Raw genomic sequence first — 24,480 nt, 5'->3', positions numbered from 1 at the left:
CTCTAACCAGCATCAAGTTCAACACTGCTGTAAGCGATCCTACGTCAGAAGCAAAAACTTGAGTATCAATGCGGTCCTGGGCAAGTCCGGTTTTTCCGGCTGTCCGACTTTGTCCGGCTGTCACACATGAATGACTGACCACAACAGTTTTTTTCCAGCCAACGACACCTCTCTATTGACGAGAGAATGGTCAAGTCCAAAGGCCATTCGGCAGTGCATAAGAGAGAAAGTAATAAAATGGGATATAAATTATGGGTTCTGGCAGATTCGAAAACTGGATGGTTCAATTCAGTGCATACAGTAGAATCTCACATACTCGGCACCCTCCAAATTCGCATACCAGCAGCCGACCCCATACTACTACCAGTCCACCATCTATACAAACACAGCTCCTTGTAAGACCCCTCCCCCTTGAAACACCCATAGGCGGATGTGGCCTCCACGGGCGAAGACGCGGCAATTGCAGTCGTTGGTTTATGGTTTATAGGGGTTTAACGTCCCAAAGTGACTCAGGCTATGAGAGACGGCGTAGTGAAGGGCTCCAGAAATTTAGACCACCTGCGGTTCTTTAATGTGCACTGACATCACACAGTACATGGGCCTCTACAATTTCGCCTCCATAAAAATTTGACCGCTGCGGCCGGGATCGAACCCACGTCTTTCGGGTCAGCAGCCGAGCGCCGTAACCACTGAGACACCACAGCGGCTCAATTGCAGTCGTTGACCACATACTCCAAACGATCACAACTCTCCACCTTCCTGCCACATCCACCCTGGAATAATCTTCGGTAGAGGCGGCAATCACACTTGCCCTTACACACACTAATGTCCGGTACGTTCTTACAGGCTCGAAAACTGCATTCAAATTTTGCACGAGGGTGTGTCCATCAGACCGTTTCCCGCATCCTCAGCTCGCCCCCCATAAACCCGCCCTGCCATGCTGAGCTGATGGTTGTCTGCGCACTCTGGGAATTCCGGCAATGAAGCTGCCAATGACCTCGTCCACGGTCTTATCATCCGGGCGGCGGCGGAATTGGAGTCGGGCTCCTCCAGGGAGTGCATGCACTCCTTCGTAGAGCTGACCCAGGCATATCGTGCCGAACACCGGCTATATACCCCCCCCCCCCCCCCCCTTCCCCCCTCCCCCAAATCCCTTGACAATTACCACCGAATATTATGGTGCCGCCTTTCAGACCCGCATCTTTCCCTCCTTCTATTTCCTCTCCCACACTCACCTGGGAGCATTCATCCCATCCTGTACCCAGTGCACCCACTCCCATCCTACTCTTACCCACGTTCTCTTGTTCTCTTTGAACACCCGGCAAACCCTCCTCCGCAGGGCCCGGAGCTCCTGACCACCTGGGAGGAATGGGAGATCCTACTGCGTGCGTTCCACAGAACTGGCCAGGCAACAATCGCCGCTGACCGAGCCGCCCACGTCATAGAACTCCATGAACTCATGAACATATAGTGCAGTGGGGTCGTTCAGGGACCCAGGGACCTACGTGTCCCAAATCCCTTGGTCATTACAGTTATTTCTCTCTCTCTGTCTCTTTCTTTCGGTAATACGAATTTCATACAGAAAAACAGTTTCATACTGTTTGACGAGCGTTGCCGGCAACATCCTGATGTGCCAGAACTGTCAAGGATTTCACACTCTGACCAGATTGGTTTTCATGCTAGAACTGACTGAGCAGCTCCACGGTTCCCCCGGTTGTTCCAAAAGGTGATGCACTCCACGGTCTTCAGCACAAGCCACAAAAAATGCAGCGATGCAGGAAATGCAAGCTATGCTATGAAGAAAGAAAAGCTCCGCAAAAAATAAACGTCTTCTGCAAGACATGTGCAACCAATTTCTGCTTTATTGCATCAAGAAACTGTTTTATGCACTGGCACAATACACACCAGACCGAACGTTTCCTTTTACACCTCAATAAATTCTGTACATACAAAGCTGAAATTTTCTGAAACATTGCACAGATCCCTTATAAAGAAGATGTATATTCTGATTTTGTGTGTGTGTGTGTGTGTGTGTATGAAGAAATGTTATGTTTTTGTATGTTTTTTCTTGCACTGCTGTACATTTTTGTGTAAACTTTCCTCATATTTATTTTAATAAACATTTTCGCTGAGACTAAAAGCATTGAAAAGATAATTTCCTCCCCTAAAAGGTGATACTATACATTTTAGTATCAAGCATGATCCGTTAAAGGGAAAAAAAAAATATTTACTATACCATCTAAGAACTACTTTTCCCGCTGGCTGGAAAGTGTTAAGGTGCCCTTCTGATAATTCAAACAAAAATCTCTGGTCCCATTAAGTTCAAATGAGAGCCTACTCTAATAGTATGTATTAGAATTCATTTTACTGTATGATACACTGCCCAGTACACATGTTGCCTGTTACAGTGTTATCTAAATCTTCATAACAAAAACCTTCATGTGCAATGGCTGATGGCATAGCTACCATTACTTCCATTAGATGACTTACACTGCACATGAAAACAGAGCACTTGCCTTGACCAGCGGGCGCTTGGCGACTCCCGTACCCAGCGGGTGCTGATGCGATTCAAGGGCCAAGAAGTCATCCACGTGCATGGATGGAGGCCGGCTGGTGTTCGGTGGCCTTGAGCGGAAAGGGTCATTGGCTCGTGATTGATGGCCCAGGCTGCCCCGTGACAATCCCCGACCCCGCATCGGCGCAACTGCATGAGAAAATCACGTAAAAGAGACAATAATAATAATAATAATAATAATAATAATAATAATAATAATAATAATAATAAATAAATCCTTATTTACTTCAGGTGCCCAGGAACAACCCTATGGTCTTGGTACTGGTACACCGTACACAAAACAATGCACAGACATTTTCAAAGAAAGAAAAACAATGAAGATAACGGAGCACTGACCGTACCAGGCAATTAAAAAAAAATGCATCACCTCACCAAAGCCTGTGCATCAAGATAAAAGTATAAAAAATGAACAGAAAGCATAACAAGAACCACAAAGTACCAGGCCCCGGCACCTGACTGGAACTTAATTGACGCACGAGTGAACATGAGAGAAAATCCCCCTCCCCCCCAAAAAATCACTACTGCATTTACTCGAATGTAATGCGAGTTTTTTTACCAAAAGTAGAATGCAAATGTCACCCCCCGCGTTACAATCGAATACTAGGTTTAAAAACGCTATGAAGAGCACCAAACACACACAATTAAAATCATTTCATGTGTCAAACGCGCGCGTTAATCGTACTGGTCGTTCGAAATCACGCACTCCAACTCGCCAGCGGTCAACCAGTACGCGAACCACAGGTCACAACTACTAGGACAAAGCGGCAACCTAATCGCGAAAGGAAAAAAAAAAAAAAAAGACGACGCCAGTGAGAACAAGCCAACAAGAGTTGACGCCAGCTAGAGTCACTGGGAGCCACCTCTTGACGAATGCTCGCAACCTGTAGCGAGGTTTATGGCCTCCGTGACCGCAAAATGGAACAGCCATCTTGGAGGCACCGAGCGCTCGCAATCGCCGCCAAGACGCCAGCAAAGGAGCGAGCGATCCCACCGCCATCTGTCTGTTAATCCTTGCAACTGATACAAAAACGTGGCCACGTGACTAACAGGCAGCAGGGCATGGAGCAGTGAGCTTTGTTTGGTGCCAGTGCGTGTAGTTGTGCGTTCCGTGCTTCGAGTCTTAAGCCTATCCCCATCAAACGGTTGAGTTGTCTTCAAGCGGAATGGCGTGCTCAAGCGCTCAGTATACAGCTGGCTTCAAGAACAACGCTATTCTGCTTGTTGAGAAAGTGGGAAATTCAGCGGCTGCAAGACGTCTGGACGTCAACGAATCGCCGTGGAGGAAACATCGCGAGGAATTGTTTAACTGCAACAGCCTGCGAAAAGGCTTTCGGGGGCCCAAGAAAGGCCGCTTCCCGGAGTTGGAGCGTCGCCTTGCAGAGTTCATTAGCGAGCAACGTTCCCGACTACTTGGAGTAAGCATTGAAATGCTTCAGTGCAAAGCACAGGAGCTTGCGCAGAACACGGGTTTGACCCAAAACCAGTTTAAAGCATCACGAGGCTGGGTGCAGAAGTTTATGCGAAGGCCCGGGTTCTCCCTTCGACACACGACTTCTATTTGCTAGAAGCTGCCCGGGGACTTCGAATCAAAACTTGGAGAGTTCCAGCGCTACGTCATCGATCTTCGTCACTCTACCAACATGCCACTTGGACATATCGGCAATGCCGACCAGACCCCCGTTTATCTGGACATGCCAATGTCCAGAACAGTGCACAAGTCTGGTGAGCATGACGTTCACCTTAGAAGCACAGGCAACGAAAGAAATCGGATTACCGTTATGCTGGCATGTTTGGCTGACGGCCGTAAGCTCCCTCCATTCATCATTTTTCGCCGGAAGACGATCCTGAAGGAAACTTTCCCGAAAGACGTAATCGTGCGCTGTCACGAAAAAGGTTGGATGGACTCGAATCTTGTCATAGATTGGATTCAAAGCGTGTGGGACCGAAGGCCAGGCGCATTGCTGCATCCGGAAGCAATATTGGTTCTGGACTCTTTCCGAGGTAACCTGACACCCGGCGTCAAACAGCGTGACCGAACGCATCTTGTTGTTATACCAGGTGGCATGACCTCCATTCTCCAGCCTCTGGATGTTTGCATGAACAAGCCCTTCAAGGATCGCTTGCGACAATTATACTGGGACTGGATTGAAAGCGGACAAACAACAACACCTACAGGTAGGCTGAAATGCCCAAGCGCATCTACTGTTGCCCACTGGGTTTCAGCAGCCTGGTATGGGCTGCCTCATGATTTGGGCTACCGCGCATTTAAGAAATGCTCAATTTCAAATGCTCTAGACGGAAGCGAGGACGACCTGCTGTGGGAGGCAGCTAGTGACAAAGAAGAGTCAAGCTGTGATGATCACAGTGACGGTGACTACTGCTGTGAGGATAAGGGTGTATAGGAATGCCTGTTTGGCTTGTATTTCAATAAAGTTGTCTTTGACACTCAGAACTTTGCGATGTCGGTTCCTCGCGTCACATTCGGGTTCTTTCGGTTTTTCTGTCGCACGCCCGAAGTCTACCCTCGCGTTACTATCGTAGTTTTTTTTTTCCCCTTTTCACACCCGAAAAGTTGACCCTCGCGTTACAATCGTAGTCGCATTACGTTCGAGTAAGTACGGTATGTGTACAAGTGAAGGGCAGCTGAAGAACCACGCTTTTCAATTTGTTTGAAATTAAGGATAAGGAGCTTTGAAACTTGCACCCAACTTGACTGAAAATATAGGACGCATACCCCGTCCCACCCCACCCAATGTTATGTAGTTCGGATGGCCTGACGACGCATGCACAGCTCAATGCATTGTAGTCGCAAAGCCAGCAATCAGAGGAAACTGGAGAAAAAAGGCAATAAAGTGGCACCCTTACATGGGCCCAGCTACTAGTAGAGGCAAACCGAACAGCAAACAGTTTGGTAGTTTCGGATTGCAGTGTGCGCCAACGATGACCACAAGTTTGCTCTTGCAACAATTCGTCCGGGAAAGTGTCCACCAGCGCGAGCAAGCCAGGTAAATGGCACACTATTCGTCCCCTCACCCCTTTTGTAGCCGCACATAGCGAGGCAGCTGCGCCGATCTTTCCAAGCCTGCCTTGTGCGCACCCATGTGCATGCTGGTGAGACATGCATGCACCCATGTGCATGCATGTCTCACCACTTGACCTTTGCCCTTTTGATTCGCCGGTACAGGGCAGTAGAATATGCCGCAGAGTTCATTGGGTGACCAACCTCTCGCGATAAACCATTTATTTAACTGCCACTTGCCAGGGTGGCAGGGTGGGCGCGCTGCCTATCTGGTGCACGGAACGCACTCATCGTTACAGACACCACGCCACGTCCACTTGCACGATGCACCACAGCTTTCGCTCTCTAACCAGGTTCAGCAGTAGTTTAACCGCAGCTAATTTTTTTTGCATTTAGCTTCACTGAGAATGCAATCAACGATGAAAAGGAATCCACAGTTTCACACTCAATAATATATCTTTAACTAAGCAGCAATCACTCACAGCAGTGCAGAGTCTAAGGCACCCTGCACACCACACTGTAAACCCTAAAAAAAACACCGACTGCCAAATACTTTAAAGTTGTCAGACATTCAAGAAGTAGTACCACATGTACCCAAATGTAGTGCAACCATCATTTTAATTCGAGGGTCAGTTTTGCGGGTGCGACAGGAAAAAAAGAGGTAAAGAAATGCAACACGAGGAATGAAGCGCCGTTTAATGAAAGTTGGGTATAAGTTTATTAACAAAAGTACCTCAAAAATTTACTTTCCCGTGTATGAACTTCATAGGAATACAGGCGAGGCTGCCTTCAAGACTTGACAAGCATAGCAGTTGCTACCACCATTCCTGCATGAAGGTTTCACACGTCCCCCCTTTCTCAAAACAGCTGATTCTTAGACAAGTCCGATATTAAGATACCATATTTACTAGTGTGATTTGCACTGCCCTAGTTTATTATCCGAGTTCATAAAAAAAATCTTTTACTCGCACATTTTACTACTACTGCCACTGCCAGACCACTAGCTTGCACATTGGTGAGCACAAGGCAGGCCTGGAAAGACTAGCGTCACTGCGTCACCGTGTGTGGCTGCAAGAGGAGCGAGTGGCAAGGGAATGAACTGCATGCCATTTACCCGGCTTGCTTGCGATGGCGGTCACTTTCCTGGACTGACAGTTGCAAGAGTAAACTTCCGGTAACCTCTGGCCAGTGCTGAAATCTGAAACTACCCAACCGTTTGCTGTTTGGTTTGCCGCTAGTTAGGCAGGGGCTGCACGCGAGAGTGCCATTTTATAGCCTTTTATTCTCATTTGCTTCTAGAGAGAGAGAGAGAGACTCTTTAATGAAGAAACAGAGAATTTACCCGGCGTTTCAATATCGCTGGCATGCTACTCTGCGTAGGGAGGGGAATTTGGGAGATAAAGACTGAAGGAGAGCAGCGTGGAAGAGGTGGAAAAAAAAACTAAAATAAAATGCAGCCATGAAATGGGTACTAAGGATGCAGTGGCGAGTATCCTTGCACACTTATTGCTTTCAGCTGTGCACACACTGCCATGCCATCCTGCAGGGAACTACATAACGTGTGGCAGGGTGGGAGGGGGTATGCATCTTATATTTGGAGTTAACTGTTCTTTTTCTTTTTCTTTTTTGGCCAGCAAGGGGTGTGAGCCAACATATAGGCAGCAATATACTGTGTATATGCGTGCTATAACATACGTAGAGTTTTTTTAGGACGCGTGCGCAAAATTTGCACGCCCCCTTTTTAATGCCTTAATGAAAGAAAAAAACTGCACAAATTACGCGAGTAAATACGGTAAGCAGAGAGTCTGCTGTGTTTTCACTATCGACTGTGCGCTCAGAGGCCTCGTAAAAACGACACTTCTCCCAGTCGCTCAACTGCATGGCGAGTCACACTTCTGAAATGCCTGTGACAGTTCTTGGCAGCATTTAAAAGAGCTATTGTCTTCAGCATGCAGCCATCAAAATATTGCATGGCAGCACGCGAGTTCAATGTCACTAAAAAGTGCATCACGTGCCATTAACGAGGAAAGAAGCAGGACCACCGAGCATATCTGACGATGATTACTACCGTTAACATGCAACATTGGCAGTGCTAAAGATGTTGAGGGTGTCAGCTTAACTTCAACAGAACAAAATGAAGGCCTTCGCATCTTGCATGTTCTATCGTACGTTCCTTGAGGTGAAGCGTCGAAATTTTACTTGGTGCGCAAGTGCGTAGTCCTTAAGGATGAGTTTCTCAACGCACCGCCGCTGCTTCAAAAGTGATGTGTGATGCCAGTTCCCTTGGTTGAATGTTTGCAGCTTGGAGCCTCCATTGGTTGACCTACAAAACATTTTAACTTTTTTCCCTTTTCCCAAAGGTGGCGGTCGACCAATACAACGTGTCAACCAACACAACAGTAAATACGGAATAGTCTGCCTCCTCCTGCCTCTTCTCAAGATTAAACTGTAAGGCAAGCAGCGACTTTCACTTTTACTTTCGGTAAAAAAAAAAGTATTACATTCAATATGATAGTTTTTTCACCAAAATCTCAGTGGCAGGCTTTCTGCACGCTGCCATACACTTATACACTTGTCAAAAATGCTCCAAATCTCATTACTTTATGAGTTAGGTGCCAATGCTTTGCTTCACAACACAGCATGAGGCAACACAATAGCAGTGCAATGAAAATCATGGCATGACATGCCCACTGAGCCAACTACCCCTAGCATAAATAAAAAACTGCACGCACTGAATGGTTTCTTAGTACTGGGCTCCGAGCCATCTGGTCCCATCAGCAACTTGCGCTTGCTTCCCCTGAAATAGAGAAAGAAAAATCAGAAAGCAGCAAGCATTCAGTGTAGCAAAGCCTACGAATCAGACATCGATAATTTTTAACCCGGAAAAATCCCTTGAAAAGAGATTCTATCTGAAGTGAACTTCGATTACCACTTTATGTTGCAGACTTAGCTGCATGAGACAATTTACCTAGCAGCTGTGTGCCATACCTTTTGCATATTCACAAAGTACAAACTTCTGGCAAATTTACTGGTCTTTGCACAAAGACTTCAGTTAAGCCAAATTTTATGAGAGAGAAAAGTCTAGCAATCTTTGGTTTGCCTTCCACAGACTCGGATTAAAAAAAAAAAACACTCAATGTGAGCCACGACACACGTACTTCTTGATTAAGATAAACCTCAGTAGCTTGGTTTGTTTTTATGTGGGTTTAACGTCCCAAAGTGACTCAGGCTATGAGGGACACCATAGTGAAGGACTCCGGAAATTTCGACCACCTGGGGTTCTTTAACGTGCACTGAAATCGCACAGCACACGAGCCTCTTGAATTTCGCCTCCATCGAAATTTGACCGCCGCGGCTGGCGTCGAACCCGCGTCTTTCAGGTCAGCAGCCAAGCACCATAACCACTAAGACACCCCGGCGGCCAAACCTCAGTACCAATTTCAAACTATGGCAACTCAGCTAAGTGGTACTTGAAGGGTCCATGTGCCACTCTTGAAACAAAGGAAAAAATAGAAAAAAGGGGAGTCCCTCGCACATTCAAGCCTTGCTGAGGTGGCAGTGGCCTTAGGGCTTAAAGGGGACCGGGCTTTGAAATCACAAAATATGGGGGAAAATTCGGTTTTCTAAAAATCAAAGTACCCAGTTGTATGGCTCAGTTTCTATGCTTCACGAGGGTAGAAACTTGGGCAAGTTGGTAACAGTGTTCCATGGTATGAGAGGGTAGCGCAAAACGGGACAAGGGACAAAGAAAGATGCACACAACACAGGCCCCTGTGTTGTGTGTGTCTTTCTTTGTCGCCTGTGTTGTGTGCGTCTTTCTTTGTCCCTTGTCCCGTTTTGCGCTACCCTCACATACCATGGACTTTCTATGCTGCCTCGACGTTTCATTGCTGAAATTTACAAGGAAGTACAAAAGAAAAAAAAATGTTTTATCAACCACGGTGGTGATTGAAACAATAGAAAAATGGCATTTTTTTAACCCAGGTTTCTTTGTGGCGCAACCTCTCGCTTGGCAGAAAGCTTGTTTCTTCATTTTTCAGAATTGCCGCCTCAGCTCCATTCTACACACAAAAGCAAAATAACATAAAAAGGAAAAGGTTAAAGGTCTTGCCATGCTGTGTCAGCACTGGTCTCCTCAGCGGCTGCCCCTAGCAACTGACGGAGCATGCATGGGAGCTGATGGCATGGCGTTTACTCTTGTGCTCGGCTAGCTACGCCTCCCCATCTTGTTTTATATTGTTTACAGTTCAGTCTTTTGTGACAGTCAAACCTTCGGCGACCAATACGCCTTTCAAAAGAAGTACACTCTTGGTCAAAAGCCTTAAGGCTACAGCATTCAGCTGCAGCGAAATTAATGCTCCTAGAATGCTTCGTGTAGTGGATCATTCAAAACACAAGTCAAGCAGGAAGCTTCCCTACCCTAACAAGAAACCTTCTGCTAGCATTTCAAGGTCATTTGGTCTTTAATAGTGCCGTAATGGCTGTTATGCGGCTGAAGCGAAAAGCCTTTGGCCTTAAGACGTTTGACCAAGACTGTACAAAACAGCACACTAATATGGCATACTTATGCTGCTAACAAAATCAGCTTTCTTCCATCATAACATGCTTTGAAAACTTATGTGGGCAGCTGTATAGGCTAACTACAAGCAGCACTCACAGTGGTGACTTGGTGATGTCAACACCCTCATTTCCAGGGAGAACCAGCTTCTCCAACTCGCTCTTCAGGTTGAAGTCAGGCAGCGTACGCTCCATCAGAGACACCAGATCAACCTCCACCTGCTAAGTAGAGAGAAACTGCTCTCATTCTGGAGTGCAGTTTTTAGACACACTAACAGCTGCCATCAGATTTTGCCCTTTCAGCACATTTGCAAGCACTTTAGGAGTAAACCCAAGGAATAAAATACTATAGATAAGGCTGCTAACAATGTAGCAGACAAGAGTAGAGAGCTGAGAATATTGTACCATATTTACTCACGTAATTTGCGCACCCCCAATTTTTCACCCCGATTTCTTTAAAAAAAGAACCTTTTACTCGCATGTTTTGCGCCGGCCATGAAGTCCACCTTTGGCCACGTGGCCCCGCTTACTGTGCAGGACCGCCGCCTCTCCTTTCATGACATGTCGCCATTACTGCCTCAGTCGCCTTGCATACCCCTATCCACACCGCAAAAACTCACGGTATTGCGAGATTCTGTGGTTTCAGCTTCAGACTAGCAATTTTCCCACTCTTGCCCTCCGCCACCCCACCCACCCAGCTATTTATCCCTTCTCAACTTGTAATTTCTGCCCAGCCAGAGCCAACCTTGACCACACCATGTGGGGCTGTGTTCGTCACCCCCAACCCAAATCCCTCAATTTTCATTCAAAGGAGCAGTCGGAGACTGCCCTGCGCAGCCCAGTGCCTGATCTCCAGGACAAGATCTTGGATTGGGCTCAGAGGATAGCGGAGGCCTATCCAGCATAATGCACACTACACAGTGTATATTGCGTGTTACTTGAAGTTGGCTCCAAATACTAGGTAAGTGCAAATAGTGGTTTCTTGGTTCGAAGCCAATAGTATTTTCTTTGAATAATTTTGAAGCGAATATTTCGAATACTTCTGTCTGGCATGCAAAAAAAGGTTGAACAGCACTATAGGCATTTTCAAAATCATGCATTTTTTGAACACACAAGACCATTCATTACCTGAAAAAAAAAGAGAAAATGCACTGAAGCTTTGTCGCATTCATTGAAGCTGTGTAGACTATCTGCAAAAATGGCCATCAGACATTTGGGGAGCCTACCTACGTGCGGTGCCGATGTATCTGTGGGGTGTGAGAGCTACATGTGGGGCCTCAAACTACTGCCCTTAATTGAGACTGCGTCATTGTGCAGCTCTTGCTTTTAAGCGGTGACTCCATGACACCTGCTAGGCGTACGTATCGCGGGCCCAATGCCACCCCGCGTAAGCATCAGAAAAGAGCAGCCATCTCATGTGTCTCATGCTAGCTCCCCTTCTTGCTCGTGCCGTTGCGCTTGTTTAGCGAATTTCACGCGGAGAAGAGCGGTTGCAGCAGCTGCAGTCAGCTCAGACTCGCTTTATGGAAGTCATGTGTCCTCCAATTAAGAGCAATTTAGAATAGCACAATCCACTTCCACGGGAAACCACTGCACATGTGCAGATCACCTTGAGGACACCACAATGCGCCAGGAGCCGGGCAGCTGTTTGCACGCCTGCTCCATCATACCAATCAGTGCTCGCACAATGTCAGCATGTGGAAGCAGATTGTGCTATGCTAAATCTCTCTACTGATGCACACCACCATGCCAGTTACGGCGCAGCCATAGACACCTGGCAAGTACAATCTGGGCTCTGCGCTTCTGCCTGTTTACATCTGTTGCCCCAAGCATGTGCAGACCGGCTCCGGCATATGTGTGGGAGCGTAGGCACGTGGTGCGGTATTGGGCTTTGGTGGCGCACATGCCACAGTGCCATCCTGGAGGAAGTATGCCGAACCGAAACCACAGGCAGCAAGAGTTCCAAAATGTTATTCACATCAGACAAATACGTCGAGATTTCGAATACCAAACATTCGGCTCAAATCGAATTTGAACACTTTACTTTTCAAATGAATATTCGAAATTATCGAATATTCGCAAATGCCTACCAAATATACTAAAAATGATGCCCATACTGTTTCAAGCAGGCCATAACTGCCATTTCCTTTCTCATTCTTTAGGTATGAGAAGACAGTAGTCAAAACCTGGTCTGGTTCTTCCTCCGCGTCTTCAAGAACAGCAGAAAGCCAATAAGTTGGGCTGAGTCGCCGCTCATCCACTTCCGCGAGCACGTAAACAGTTCTGGAGGCAAACTGAGCTGACAACCCATCCTGAGCAGGAAGCACAGGTTCAGCAATCTCTGTAGCAAAGAAAAAGCAAAGAGGCACATTACTGAAACAAAAGATTAGATTAAAGATTAAAGCAGCCCTTTCCATTTTTTTTTTTTCTGTTTAAAGGCCAACTTCGGGGTTTTTTGCAAACTTTGAATTGATAAGCACATCACCTTCCTTAGAGTCCTCTCGCTCCAGTCCAAAACATCGTTTTTCGAAATACTAAGTACAAGTATTTAAAAATACAAAAAATAAAAACCAAAAGTGGGTTTCTACCAAACAATAACGTCACAACAGACCGTCCTAGGACGTCATGGATACTGTCACAAAACCTATTGTGTGTGCGTTAATTGGCTAAACTAGCCACTGTAAGTGAGAGTTAGGGTATTATTTGTCTGTAATGACCAAAAGCCAGCTAAAAATTTTGTCCTTCAACAAACACAGAACGAATATCGATGGCCATGTGTCCAGTGAGCCACACGTGCAAGTTTGCCCATAGAAACTTCCCCAACTGAGGACATGAAACAAGAAATTTTAAATTCATTTGTGCTGCAACAGAACACCACCCCGCTGCAAAACATGGCACAAAGGACCAGAAAGCTGCAGAAAACTGACCGTGAAAGTTTCAGTAAAATCAGATAAGGTAGAAAAAATGCCGGAGTTGCCCTTTAAGCCAGAAGAAAAATAAAAAAATTAGTATAATACAGAAAAAAATGTGACCTGCCTTTCTCAGGTGTCGATGCTGCCTTTCCAAGTAACTCCACCTGATTTGTAATGCCATTCAGCAGACTCTCGAGGGCTTCTTCTTCTCCTGAATAGTCCTACAAATTAACGATACTTCATTCAGCAGCAGACAAAAATAATAAGGAAAGAAGTAATATGTCTGCTATTTAAATGGCCACCCAAATGTAACAGCAGAAGTGCATTCATGAAAAGCAAACTGATGTAATACTTGTTATGGGCAAACATTACACAACTATACAGCAAAAGCTCATTAATTCAAATTTCAAGAGACCGAAAAAAATCTTCAATTATCTGAAAGTTTGAATTATCGAATGAACCCGAAAATAGCTGTCAAAAACTGCTTGCACCACAATAAATATATTTGGTGAAAGACTGGTGATGGTTGCCCAATTTCGAGATCAGACTGGGACAGCAATCACCATTTTTCACGTTCCCATCAATGCTTTATTGCGTGCATACTATTGGGAGCATCGAAGCAGAACTGCTCCAAAATCATAAGAGCCTCCCGCATCCTTCACGATGCAATTCGGTCAAACTCCAACCCTATTGCATCACACCCATCATAAGCAGCACCATCACATGTGGGTAGGCTTCACTGCACAGACAACAAACGGCACGTGAGGAGCATGCAGTTTCACTGCGCTGGAGAACGAAACCATGCAGACAGAAGCGAAGAAAATGGCTCAGTGGCATTGAACCGGCAAGATGAAAAAAAAAAGAAAGGGAAGGAAAACACCAGTGACGAGCCAGTCAGCATCCGAAATGGTGCTCAGCAGGATTAGGTTGGCTGGTAGATGCTGGCTGGTCGAACCACCGTCGCTGCAGGCTAGCGCGCTCAGAAAAACGAAACAGAAGCAAAGTGGTAGGACTGTTCTTGGAGGTGGAAGCCATTCACTCGTCATCACGCCTGCCATCGCATGCACATCAGAGGCGCAAGGGCGACTGCAGCATGGAACTCTGGTTTTAAGTGGGGCTATTTCGACAAGACTCCTTGCCACGCCGGCCACACCTCAACGTGGTCTCCTTCGGGAGCTCGTTTGAATTAAACGGTGTGAGACATATAGTGTCTGAATTAGCGAGTGTGTGATACCATAGATAGGTGTTGGCCGGGACCGAGCCGGCAGTTCAAATTATCCGGCATTGCGAATTAACGGGGGTTGAATTAATAAGCTTTGACTGTAAACGACAATAATGCACTTGCCCTCTCTGACAAGAGCTGTGTGAAAACAGCGCAGGAGAAGCTAGTCTTGTAGCCTTCCCTACTCCTCTTCCTCTCCCACCCTTCCTCTATCCTGCTAGAAGAGCACAGTAGTGCACATTCAGCTCCAGTCTGCTTTCCAAGCTCTGTTCTACTAGGATGGTGGACCTCTGTGTGCCACATTCGGTGGAACAAGGAGGACCCTAAATGACCAGCCTTGCTTAGTCACGTGCAGTTTAGTGACTTTCGCAAAAACCTTAGACCATAAGGTGCAACAACCACACAGTCCTTGTTTGTACTGTACACGTACAAGTGTCTCCAAATAATATAGAGCATGCTTCAGCGTTCGAACTTTTCTCATTCGTTCCGTGCAGAAGGTATGAAGGCTTCTAGGGGTTATACGCAAGCACACCAGAGTGGCATTTGTTAGCATATGTGTTTGGTACCTTGTAGTTTTCCCTAGACAAGTGTGCTCAACACTATCATAGCCACAATGGTACACTGTCAGAAAGTAAACCAGTTCTTGTTGACTCTGCATCTAAAGCCTTCAATGCACCATGTTGGTACATAAATGAACCCGACATGGTGTCCTTTATATATATATATGCTATGCAGTGGGCAGCTACACATCTTCTAGACCCAAGCTAGCTGAGTGAGAGCCTGCATAAACCAATCCACTCCCTCAACATTCAAGCACTATGAGCTAAGAAACCACTTAGGGCTGCTAAGCAAACCAGTGGCATTGGGCTCTGTGTTCAGCAAGCACACATAGCAGATTTCTAAATCAGGCAGAAAGAAGCGCAAGGAAAAAGTACACACCATCAGCATCTTCTCCAGCCTCAGTAGTGGATGCGACTCTTTCTCATCTCTCCTCTCCCAGGCCAGATGAGCAGCCATATCTGCAGCACTCAGGTGCAAAGTGCGAAGCTGCCCCAGGGATACGACACCCTCCACACTGCTCAGCGTGCGAAGCAGCTGCACTGATGCAGACAGCGTTGACAGGAAGTCCGAGCTGTCCTTGCTGAAGCTCGTGCTCAAACGCTCAAACAGGAACCATAGGCTCAGCTCTTCCTTGTCCAGCGCTCTGTACGCACAGCACACAAATGGCCAACAAAGGCACACTGAGGAGACACAACAATCCACCATTAAATGTTCCGGCAATGCTCAATCCTCTCATACTCACTCACTCATTTATGTACAAGTGGCTCAGTTCGTCCTATTGATTTCGAGAATGCTATTCCCACAAACCTGCATTAACATTAAGATCTTTATTATGCACATACTTATTAAAATGGCATGTACCGTGAAAGAAGGGTACAATGCGAAGTGCACCTCTGGCCTTCACCAAGTGTAAATTTGACCAAGAATTGTGTTGTGATCAAAGTCAAACTATAATTGGCTAGTGCACAAGTAACAGAAGATACAGGAATAAGGCTCTGTGACACCACCGCTCTCAAATTTGACTGCTTTCAAAAATTTGAAGCACTAGTAAGTAGAGACACCCAATTTCAGTTGCATGTTTTCTTCTTTTTAATGATGCATAAGACATTACTATGCATGGATGACCAAGTGGTATTTGCCTAGGACAGCTAAATAACTTACAACTGAATTTCTTCTCTCACACGTTTTGGTTTCAACAGCCGAGCTATGGCTACGATCCATGCATGATAATGGCTTATGAATAACTACAAAGGAAACGAAAAATTAAGATTTTTATACACCTTTAATGAGCGGTAGAGAGTCTCGGGCCCGTTTCACATGCTGCGACTACAGTGAAAATATTCGACATAGTTAGTGATGTCGCCTTGCAATTCTCAGCGAGTGCTTTCCCATGCAATGCATACCCAGAGTATCGTGAACTAGAATGGTTCTAGTGGCACGACTGCCTCCGCCGGCAGAGGGCCTCAAGTGGTAGAAAGATGCGGCGGCGGCGCTGCAGTCGACCGCACTTGAAAGGGCGTCTGCCTAGTAGGTTGTTCATGATGGTTCAATGCGCTTAACTTTTTACAAAACGAGACAACACACCACGATCGTCTTGCCGCGCACAACAAAGCAGCTGCAGGTGAAATGGCAAGAATTGGGCCTAGTAGGTTGTTCATGATGGTTCGACGCGCTTAACTTTTTACAAAAATAGAGACACAACAACAACACCAACACAGCACGCGAACTTACAACTGGTTTTAATGGTGAAAACAGGCAATCTTTTATACACAAGACGTGAGCGTCACCAGTGGCAAACAAAGAAAGGAAATAACATAATGGTATAAGCAATCGTAACCAGATCCACACAACACACTCAGAGCGACAGCCTAAGCATGTCAACGTCTTTATTAGACAACGACAAAGTCACATTGCTGATACACCTTTCGGCCCTGGAGGATTTGATCTCAAAAGCTTCTGCGATCTCTCTCTCTGTTTTGTTATTGGAATGCGAAATTATCATGGTTCTTCTGAACAGAGGCTTGTAATTTTTGCAGCAATGGCAATGAGTCGCCAGCTTTCCTGAATGCGTGATGTAGCTACAGTCATTAGCGTGCTCTCCTAGCCTTTTGTTTATGCAATGGCCCGTTTCGCCAACATACTTCATTCCGCATGAAAGCAGAATGACATAAACAACACCTGTGTCGCAGTTTTTCTCCTGCTGTGGCAACTCCTTCCATGCGACCGCACATCACATGATGCCACTGTGATCCCCACTGATCAGTACCAGAGCAAGCACACCGATGCTGCGATTGAATTCCACACGAAAATCCACCACAAGCCGTATGCAGCTAGACCAATGCTCGCTCCTGTCGCAGACTGATGGAAATCGCACCGTCAGGAGGTAAATATCACAGCATGTGAAATGGGCCTCAGGCTGCTACATGTGCCCTTTAATGGCAGATCTGTCAATTCCAAAAACAAAATACTATATTTACTAGCGCAATTTGCGCATCCTTTTTTCCTAAAATTAAGGCTTCAAAAAGGAGGTGTGCAAATTACGCTGGGATTTCGCGAACACGTCCTAAAAAACTCTTGTTTTTTTGTGACATGCACTGTATACGATATATATTGCCGCATACAAGTCAACCCCGCAACTCGTGCCCCTCGCTGGCCTAAAGAAAGTTCTCCAAACGCAAGTCTACTCATCTGCCCACACCTGCCCCAGACCCACGTTATGTAGTTCCCAGCGTGACGGCATGACGGCGCATGCGCAGCCCAAAGCAATAAATGTGGAATGATATAGTCGCGAAGCCAGCAGTCAGAGGCAAACGGAGATACAAGGAGATAAAATGATGCCCTTGCATGCAGCCCGGCTGAGTAGCAGCAAACAGAACTGCCAACGGTTCAGCAGTTTCGGGTTCTGCTGCGATGCATGCTCCGAAGGTTACCGTAAGTTTGCTCTTGCAGCCGCTCATACGGGAAAGCAACTGCTGCCGGGTAAACGACACAAATGACTTTTCATTACCAGAACCAATTAACAAACGAATTACTGACTTTTTTTAACAACACTCATTCAACTTTCACAGCCGCATGCGGCGTTGCGGCCGTGCCGATCTTCTGAAGCCTGCCCTGCGTGCATCTGCATGCATGCTGGTATGCTTGCACAGAAGGGCGTGCAAAGTATCCAAGTAAACGTTTCCTTTTATAAATCTGGGTAATAAATTAGGGGTGTGAAAATTATGCAAGTAAATAAGGTATGTAAGCATAGTCCGTTTGTTTTATAAAGCGGGGATGTCTTGGCGGTTACCGTGACAACTTATTCAATTGTGAGGCAGTAGCAGGCGTGTTTAGCTTTTTATCCCTGTCTCACTGAAGACCACTGGTGCCATGTTTGGGGAAATCACGAGGTGAAGCTGAATTCCTGAATTATGCACAACGCTAATGCCCAACACACTTTTCTTTCCTGTTTTTTCTACTTGCATGCTACTGCTGAAATTTAAAAAGAAAGGAAGAAAATGCCCATTGCCACATCTTTTTCACCAAGAGGCCATGGTGCACACTGCCAGCATTGCTGCGGCAGCCAGACATTCAACCTGCCTGGATAGTGATATATGCCAGCAGCATGCCGCATTATATTTTTTGCCGCATAAAATTTGCAAAAGCATGTAGGTTGGCCTTAAAGCTGTGGCTCAGTCATATTTAGCCAATGCAGATTTGATCTGCAAGCTGGAAACAGTACAAATAACAAAATTTTAGCATTTCAAATGACAGCACACTTTGTGGCAAATCAAGTTTGACATATTCACTGTTCAGTTTACTGAGTGTCCCAATTAACATATTTACACGATTGTAAGTCGACCTATTTTTCAAAATTTGAAAATCCGAAGTGGAGGGGGTCTACCTAAAATCGAAACCAAAGCATCGCACCATAAATAAAGGCGAGGCAAACGAGATATCAGGCATGCTACAGTGTGGTTGCATTTCTGCTGGGCGGCTCCGTCGCATCGCTCTTGGTGCTGGCCTTGAGCAGCTGCTAAGTCAACGCAGAGAACCGGCATCCCCACCCCGCACGAGGCGGCCGAGGGTGGCTGTCGATAAGCAGCAAACCGCACAAGCGCACTCCCCCCACTTGGCTGCAGATTGCGTCTGCTGATAAGCCACGGCAGCCCAATAACGCATTCGCATTCTACTCTTAATGGGCGTCATCCAAGCTTTTTTTTGCTTACTTTCTACCGCGCACTAGGCGCTCAAGGGAGCGTCAATAGTAGATGGAAGGGCAGCTGTTCCAATCGCGGCAGCACCGCGAACAGAAACCGCAGTTGCGCCAGGGAGTGTCGGTAGCCGACGGAAGAGCCGATGCCACTCACGAATAGTTTCTCTACTGCCGGCCGCGTTTCACTACTGCCGGCAGTGTTTCACAAGTTTTTAATGTAGTGCGCCGTCATTCGTCATTTGTGCTCCAGGTCCGGTAAGCGACCAGCACTCGTTCACGGCTACATTCGAGATGGCTGTCATTCTTTACGCCAAAGAAACGAACAACTGCGCACCGGGCAGCATGTTCGACGTTCGCAATGGGTGATCAGGCATGGCAGGTGCAGCCAGGCAAAATTTTCAGTTGCTCTACGTCATGTCATGATGTGGCTGTTTGCGAAGCGCGGGATTTCGCTGCACGACGATGTTAGAACGACGAGCTGTGGGACCACAGCAGCAATCGCGACGGCAGCGCTAGTGAGGACGATGGCGCAAGTGTGGACGAGTAGTCCAGTGACTAATACAATTTTGTTTTGGAATGTGCCCGCGGGCGCTCCTGCGCGCGGCAGCAGATAGCAGCAGGCAATAAACGGAGGCCGAAGGATATTGCTATATGGTTCTTTTATTAAAGGCCAAGTGTAAACGACCTCCAAGTTGTTGTTTTTTTCAGAAATGTGATGTGAGGGGGGTCAACTTACATTCGTGCCGACTTACAATAGTGTAAATACGGTCAATAGTAAAAAAAGTAACTCACCAAAACTTGCAATTCAATCTTATACATGTTTTCTACAGTTCAAGAGACACTCTTCTTTCCTCTTTGACTCGAAGAAAAAAAATTTCTTGTGCATACATTTCTATTCACACATTATTAATGGACAATGGGTACTGAAAGCTAAACCACATACATAGAGAAAAAATGTACTTACGTCTTTACAGCATAAAAACCAAAGTCGTGCTCTGTCAGCATGATCAATATGCGCAGTGCCAGTACCACAGTGCTATAGCTGTGAGAAGAATTTGTCAGGTGTTGAACTAGAGATGAGCATATTGTATTGAGCTGCTCCTTTGATGGTAGAGCATTCACGAGCTGGTGGTCAGGTAGTGGACAAAGAAAGAAAGAAGAGGATAATGACAATTAGGCATAGCCAAAAATTTACACCTGCAAGGCAACAGAATCACAACATAAAGTATCTGCTTTGTCAAAATGCAGTCACCTTAATGTTAATACACATAACATTCTTGTGCTCAATCTAGCCTGCTTAAAAGGGAATCATATATTGGAAATAAAATGTATACAAACAAAAAAAAAATCATGAAAAATCCTACTGTATATTGCTGCGTATAAGTCAACCTTTAATTTTTTTTTACAAAAATGGCCATCCCAAACTGGGAATGCTGTCCTATGCACGAAGTCGACCTATTTGTGGGGTCTAATGCCCCTATCACACAGGCACTCTCAATGCCCATTGAGCCGATGGCCACTGAAATTTTCTATGGCCATCCAGATACACCGCTGCCACACAACCAACTTCAATGATCATTGAGAAGTGAGCATACGATCCAAAAGACGGTGCTAGGGGTAGCAACAATGAGTAAAAACACAAAGTGAAGCAGTAATAAAACGAGGTGTAAACTGAAGTGCTGTTATCAATTTAAAGTTTGTTTGGAAAAAGCAATTCAAATACTTCAGCTCGGCACAATACACAGACAGCGATGTCAGGCCAATGATGGGCAGTGATGCGCACTTCACCTCAGAAGCATTCACTATTTGCCGGCAAAGCTACCACAGATCAGTGACCAACTTTTGTCACATTCGTAGCCACTACTGTTGCAACACACACCTGTGGCGCACTTCTTGGCTTTGGTTGCCACAAAGCATGCTAAGAGGCAAAAATGGACAAATCGACATGGCACGTCTCGCAAGAACAGCATCGGTTTGTATACATTTGACCACTAGACAGTTTGTAGAGCTGTCACTCTGACTGCCGAACAAAAATTAATTTTTGAACTGGTTATTGTAGTTTAAAATTTTTGTAATTAAATCAAAGATTTTTTTTACTTGTTTGGGCTTCTATATCACATTTATTTTCAATGTTTAATAATTGGAAGGCTGCTCTCAAGGGCCCTTGAGATTGCAACAGTCAATCCCAAACCTGCACTTAATGCATCCCCACTGAGTTCAGTTATCAGTGAATACTGCTGTGTGGCACCGGCCACTCTATATTAAGTTCGACGTCCGCTGACTGAGTGGGCATTCAAACTGCCCATGAGACAGGGGCATAAGGTAGTTACTGATCAGCTGTGGGTAGCAAGCACCCTGTACAGGTGCCCATTACTGTCAGGATGCATGAAGGTCCATTTATCAAAAAAAAAAAAATGTTTATGTGTCTGCGATTCAGTTCTGAGAATAAGAATTCTCTCTCTGGTGGTCGCTTTCCCAGACAACTGGTACATAGCATGAGAGCAAATTTAGTGTTTGCAATCAGTGACCCCTAGAGCGTGAATCACCTCCAGAGCATGCCTCACTTCCAGAGTTACATCACTCTGGAATCCAAAACTGCAAGACTGTTTGCAGTTTGGCTCATCGCTTACCAGGCTAGTCACCAGGGCCACACGCAAATGTTGAAGGAAGGAAGGTGCACTATTTTGCCACCGACTGCTGGCCTTGCATTTGCACCATTATGTGCCAGTTGCTTTGAGCAGGAAGGAAGGAGCGTTGATTTATATTTGGAGTCAACTTTTTTTTTCCCCAGTGAGGGCTGCTAGTTGGGAAGGTCGGCTTTTATTCGGAGTTGGCTTATACGTGGCACTATATCTCACCTGTTCAAATATTATGCAGTTGAGCCCACTTGTAATGAACTAGCCAGTCGCGCAGATTGCATTCGTTGTATCAGAAGTTCGTAGTATGTGGATTTCTCTTTTTGAAGCCAGAAATGCGAAATTCATGAGAAACTGCCGTTAATTTTTATAAAGTTCGTTATGCGTGTCGGCTTCTTCAAAGGAGACCACACCACGGTGATTTCCAAGCCATCAAGACCAGTCATACTTCATATTCCTCGCCAATGTCTTAAGTGCCAACAGTTAAGCTGCTTGAAGCACAGGATATAACTAATCGTGGTTAAAGCGTTAACAGCAACTAGTTACTCGTTGGCCTTCTTGTCATCATCACCAGATTCTTGGCAGTCAGGCAGCGGTTGTACTTTGCGTGCAATAGCTTCGCCAGTGCATGTCTTAGCGATGCCTACGTCATGATCCGCACCAATGAAGTAATCTCAGGCGAAATCATGTTCGGCCAATTGTGTATCAGCAACACCTTGTTACAAATCCACATGCGTCTAATCACGAGAATGTTCATCAGTGCTCTCAGTCGTTCCTTGGTGCATAAAGCATGCTTTATGGAAGCACTTCCTGACGCTATCCATAGTCAGTCCCACAGCAGCAAATAAAGACATCCGAATTGGAACATCGCTATTTGGTATGTGAACTGCTATCAGCATGAGGTAGATGATGCACTGATGATAGGATATCTGGAGCACATAAGTGACACCTAAAGTATTTCTGGTGGCTGAATCCTGCACTCGGCACTTGGTGGCGAGAACGTTGTGATTACAGCCAGAAAAGGGCAAAATATGATGCGTTGCAAAGTTATCAAGCATGAGCTGGAGGTCGTATTTTATTTGCTATGCCATGGTCGCGGACTCAACAAGCCACTCAGCGAGCAAATCGTGCGCAATACCCATCGCACCACTGGAACTTATGCCTGGGGCCGACAAAACAGTTCACTTGGAACCAGTTTGCTTTGCTGCTACGTCCTTTTGACGCAGCCATAGGTGGGGCTAACCTTGTGGGCGGACCAGGGGGAAAGCGCAGCCAATCAACGATCATGCGAGCTTTCTTTTACGCTCACGAGAGGGCGCCGATCATTTTTGAACTTGCACGGGAAGCTTGTGATACTGCAGAACTTTCGTTGCTGTCATTTTCGTGTGATACGGTGAGAGTCCCGGCATGCAGAGGCTGCCGCCTGGGTCGGCAGAACTCGATGCGCCAGCAGGACTGCCACTTGAGGTCATGGAACAGTATAGTTGAAGTTGGACTAGTTTGCGAACATGCAACGCAGAAGAAACGGTGTTCGTAAACAGAAGTGGGACGAAGACACGCGTGGACGAAATATTACTATGGATGTCACAGAATATTTACACTGCACCTAATGAAGAAAGAAAACAAACGAGCAGGAGACAGGACCCAAAGTAGCGCGCCATTACAGCTCACGTAGCATCCACGAATTGCATCTAGCTGTCCACGATGGATGACTGGCTGCCACCTTTGCTACCCAGCCACTGCGGTGGCACAGTGGTTATGGTACTCGGCTGCTGACCTGAAATACGTGGGTTCGATTCCAACTGCGGCGGTCGCGTTTCGACAGAGGTGAAATGATAGAAACACGCATACTAATTAATGCCAGTGCAGGTTAAAGAACCCCAGGTGGTCAAAGTTATCCACAGCCCTCCACTACAATATACCCCATAACCTGAAAAGCTTTGGGACGTTAAACTTCATAAAACAAACCAAGCTTTCACTACTACTTTTTCTGATCGTATATTCCTCTATCAGACCGCGAGTAAAACTCATCCTCATGGTAATAAAATGCTAGTTTTAGCTAAAAGCGTGAGACATCCCTTTATTTATGCATTCCTGATACTAGTGTTAACACAACTGATGCAAGTAAAGTTTACTGCAAGAAAACGACGCAAACGCAGGGTACCTGCCACATCTCATGTTTAACTTAGCAAAGAAAGGGAGTATGGCTCAGAGAAAAGCAGCAGTGTTATATGATAAGTAGAACAATGTGGACTTTTCTGCTATCACTGCAGTGAAACAGCGAAAGTTCTTGAAGAAAACCTATAACGTGCGCCACGACGAAGCATTTGTGATGATACAGAGCTCAATGACAGTGCTCTCTTATCCGTTCTTCACACTGCAAGCACGCGTGGTGACACCCGAAGAGGCACAGGCAGATTCTCAACAGCACCTTCTCCATCATTTTCTGCACGTATCGCAGGTTCCCAATGTCCTCCTGCTAACATTCACTCGGTAGACTGGGGTCGCAAAAGAAACGAAGCGCGCCGATGTTTCTCTCTCGTCATAGCGGCCCTTGTTGGTCCTCTAGCTCGGCGGACCGCCGGAGTACTAGCTCCTTAGCATGAAATGTCGCCCAAAAGCATCATCAGGCATGTCGAAGGAATCTTCACGTACGCTCGGCCGCCGATAACGATCACTCAACAGCAGGCACATCAAGGAGGCAAACGGAATAACCACATTTACAATGAAGTGAATGCCAGCGTCTCGGTTCCACGGACGTACGGCACATCGGTTCACTTTCACTTGATTGACGGCTGGTGTG

General features: G+C 46.1%; 1 protein-coding gene across 1 annotated transcript in view; it reads right to left on the bottom strand.

Annotated features, from left to right (window-relative positions):
* The window catches only part of vir (VIR_N domain-containing protein), a 254,787-nt gene that overhangs the window by 46,965 nt on the left and 183,342 nt on the right, over positions 1 to 24,480 (bottom strand). Inside the window, 7 exon segments of the mRNA XM_077648167.1 lie at positions 2,517 to 2,704; positions 8,327 to 8,391; positions 10,252 to 10,373; positions 12,338 to 12,492; positions 13,188 to 13,284; positions 15,225 to 15,489; positions 20,006 to 20,166. Of these exon segments, the coding sequence (XP_077504293.1) occupies positions 2,517 to 2,704; positions 8,327 to 8,391; positions 10,252 to 10,373; positions 12,338 to 12,492; positions 13,188 to 13,284; positions 15,225 to 15,489; positions 20,006 to 20,166 (1,053 nt within the window).

Source organism: Amblyomma americanum, chromosome 1 (genome assembly GCF_052857255.1).
Source record: "Amblyomma americanum isolate KBUSLIRL-KWMA chromosome 1, ASM5285725v1, whole genome shotgun sequence".
Taxonomy (NCBI): Eukaryota; Metazoa; Arthropoda; class Arachnida; order Ixodida; family Ixodidae; genus Amblyomma; species Amblyomma americanum.
The sequence above is the reverse complement of the archived record's forward strand: the minus strand, read 5'-3'. Positions and strand labels throughout refer to the sequence as shown.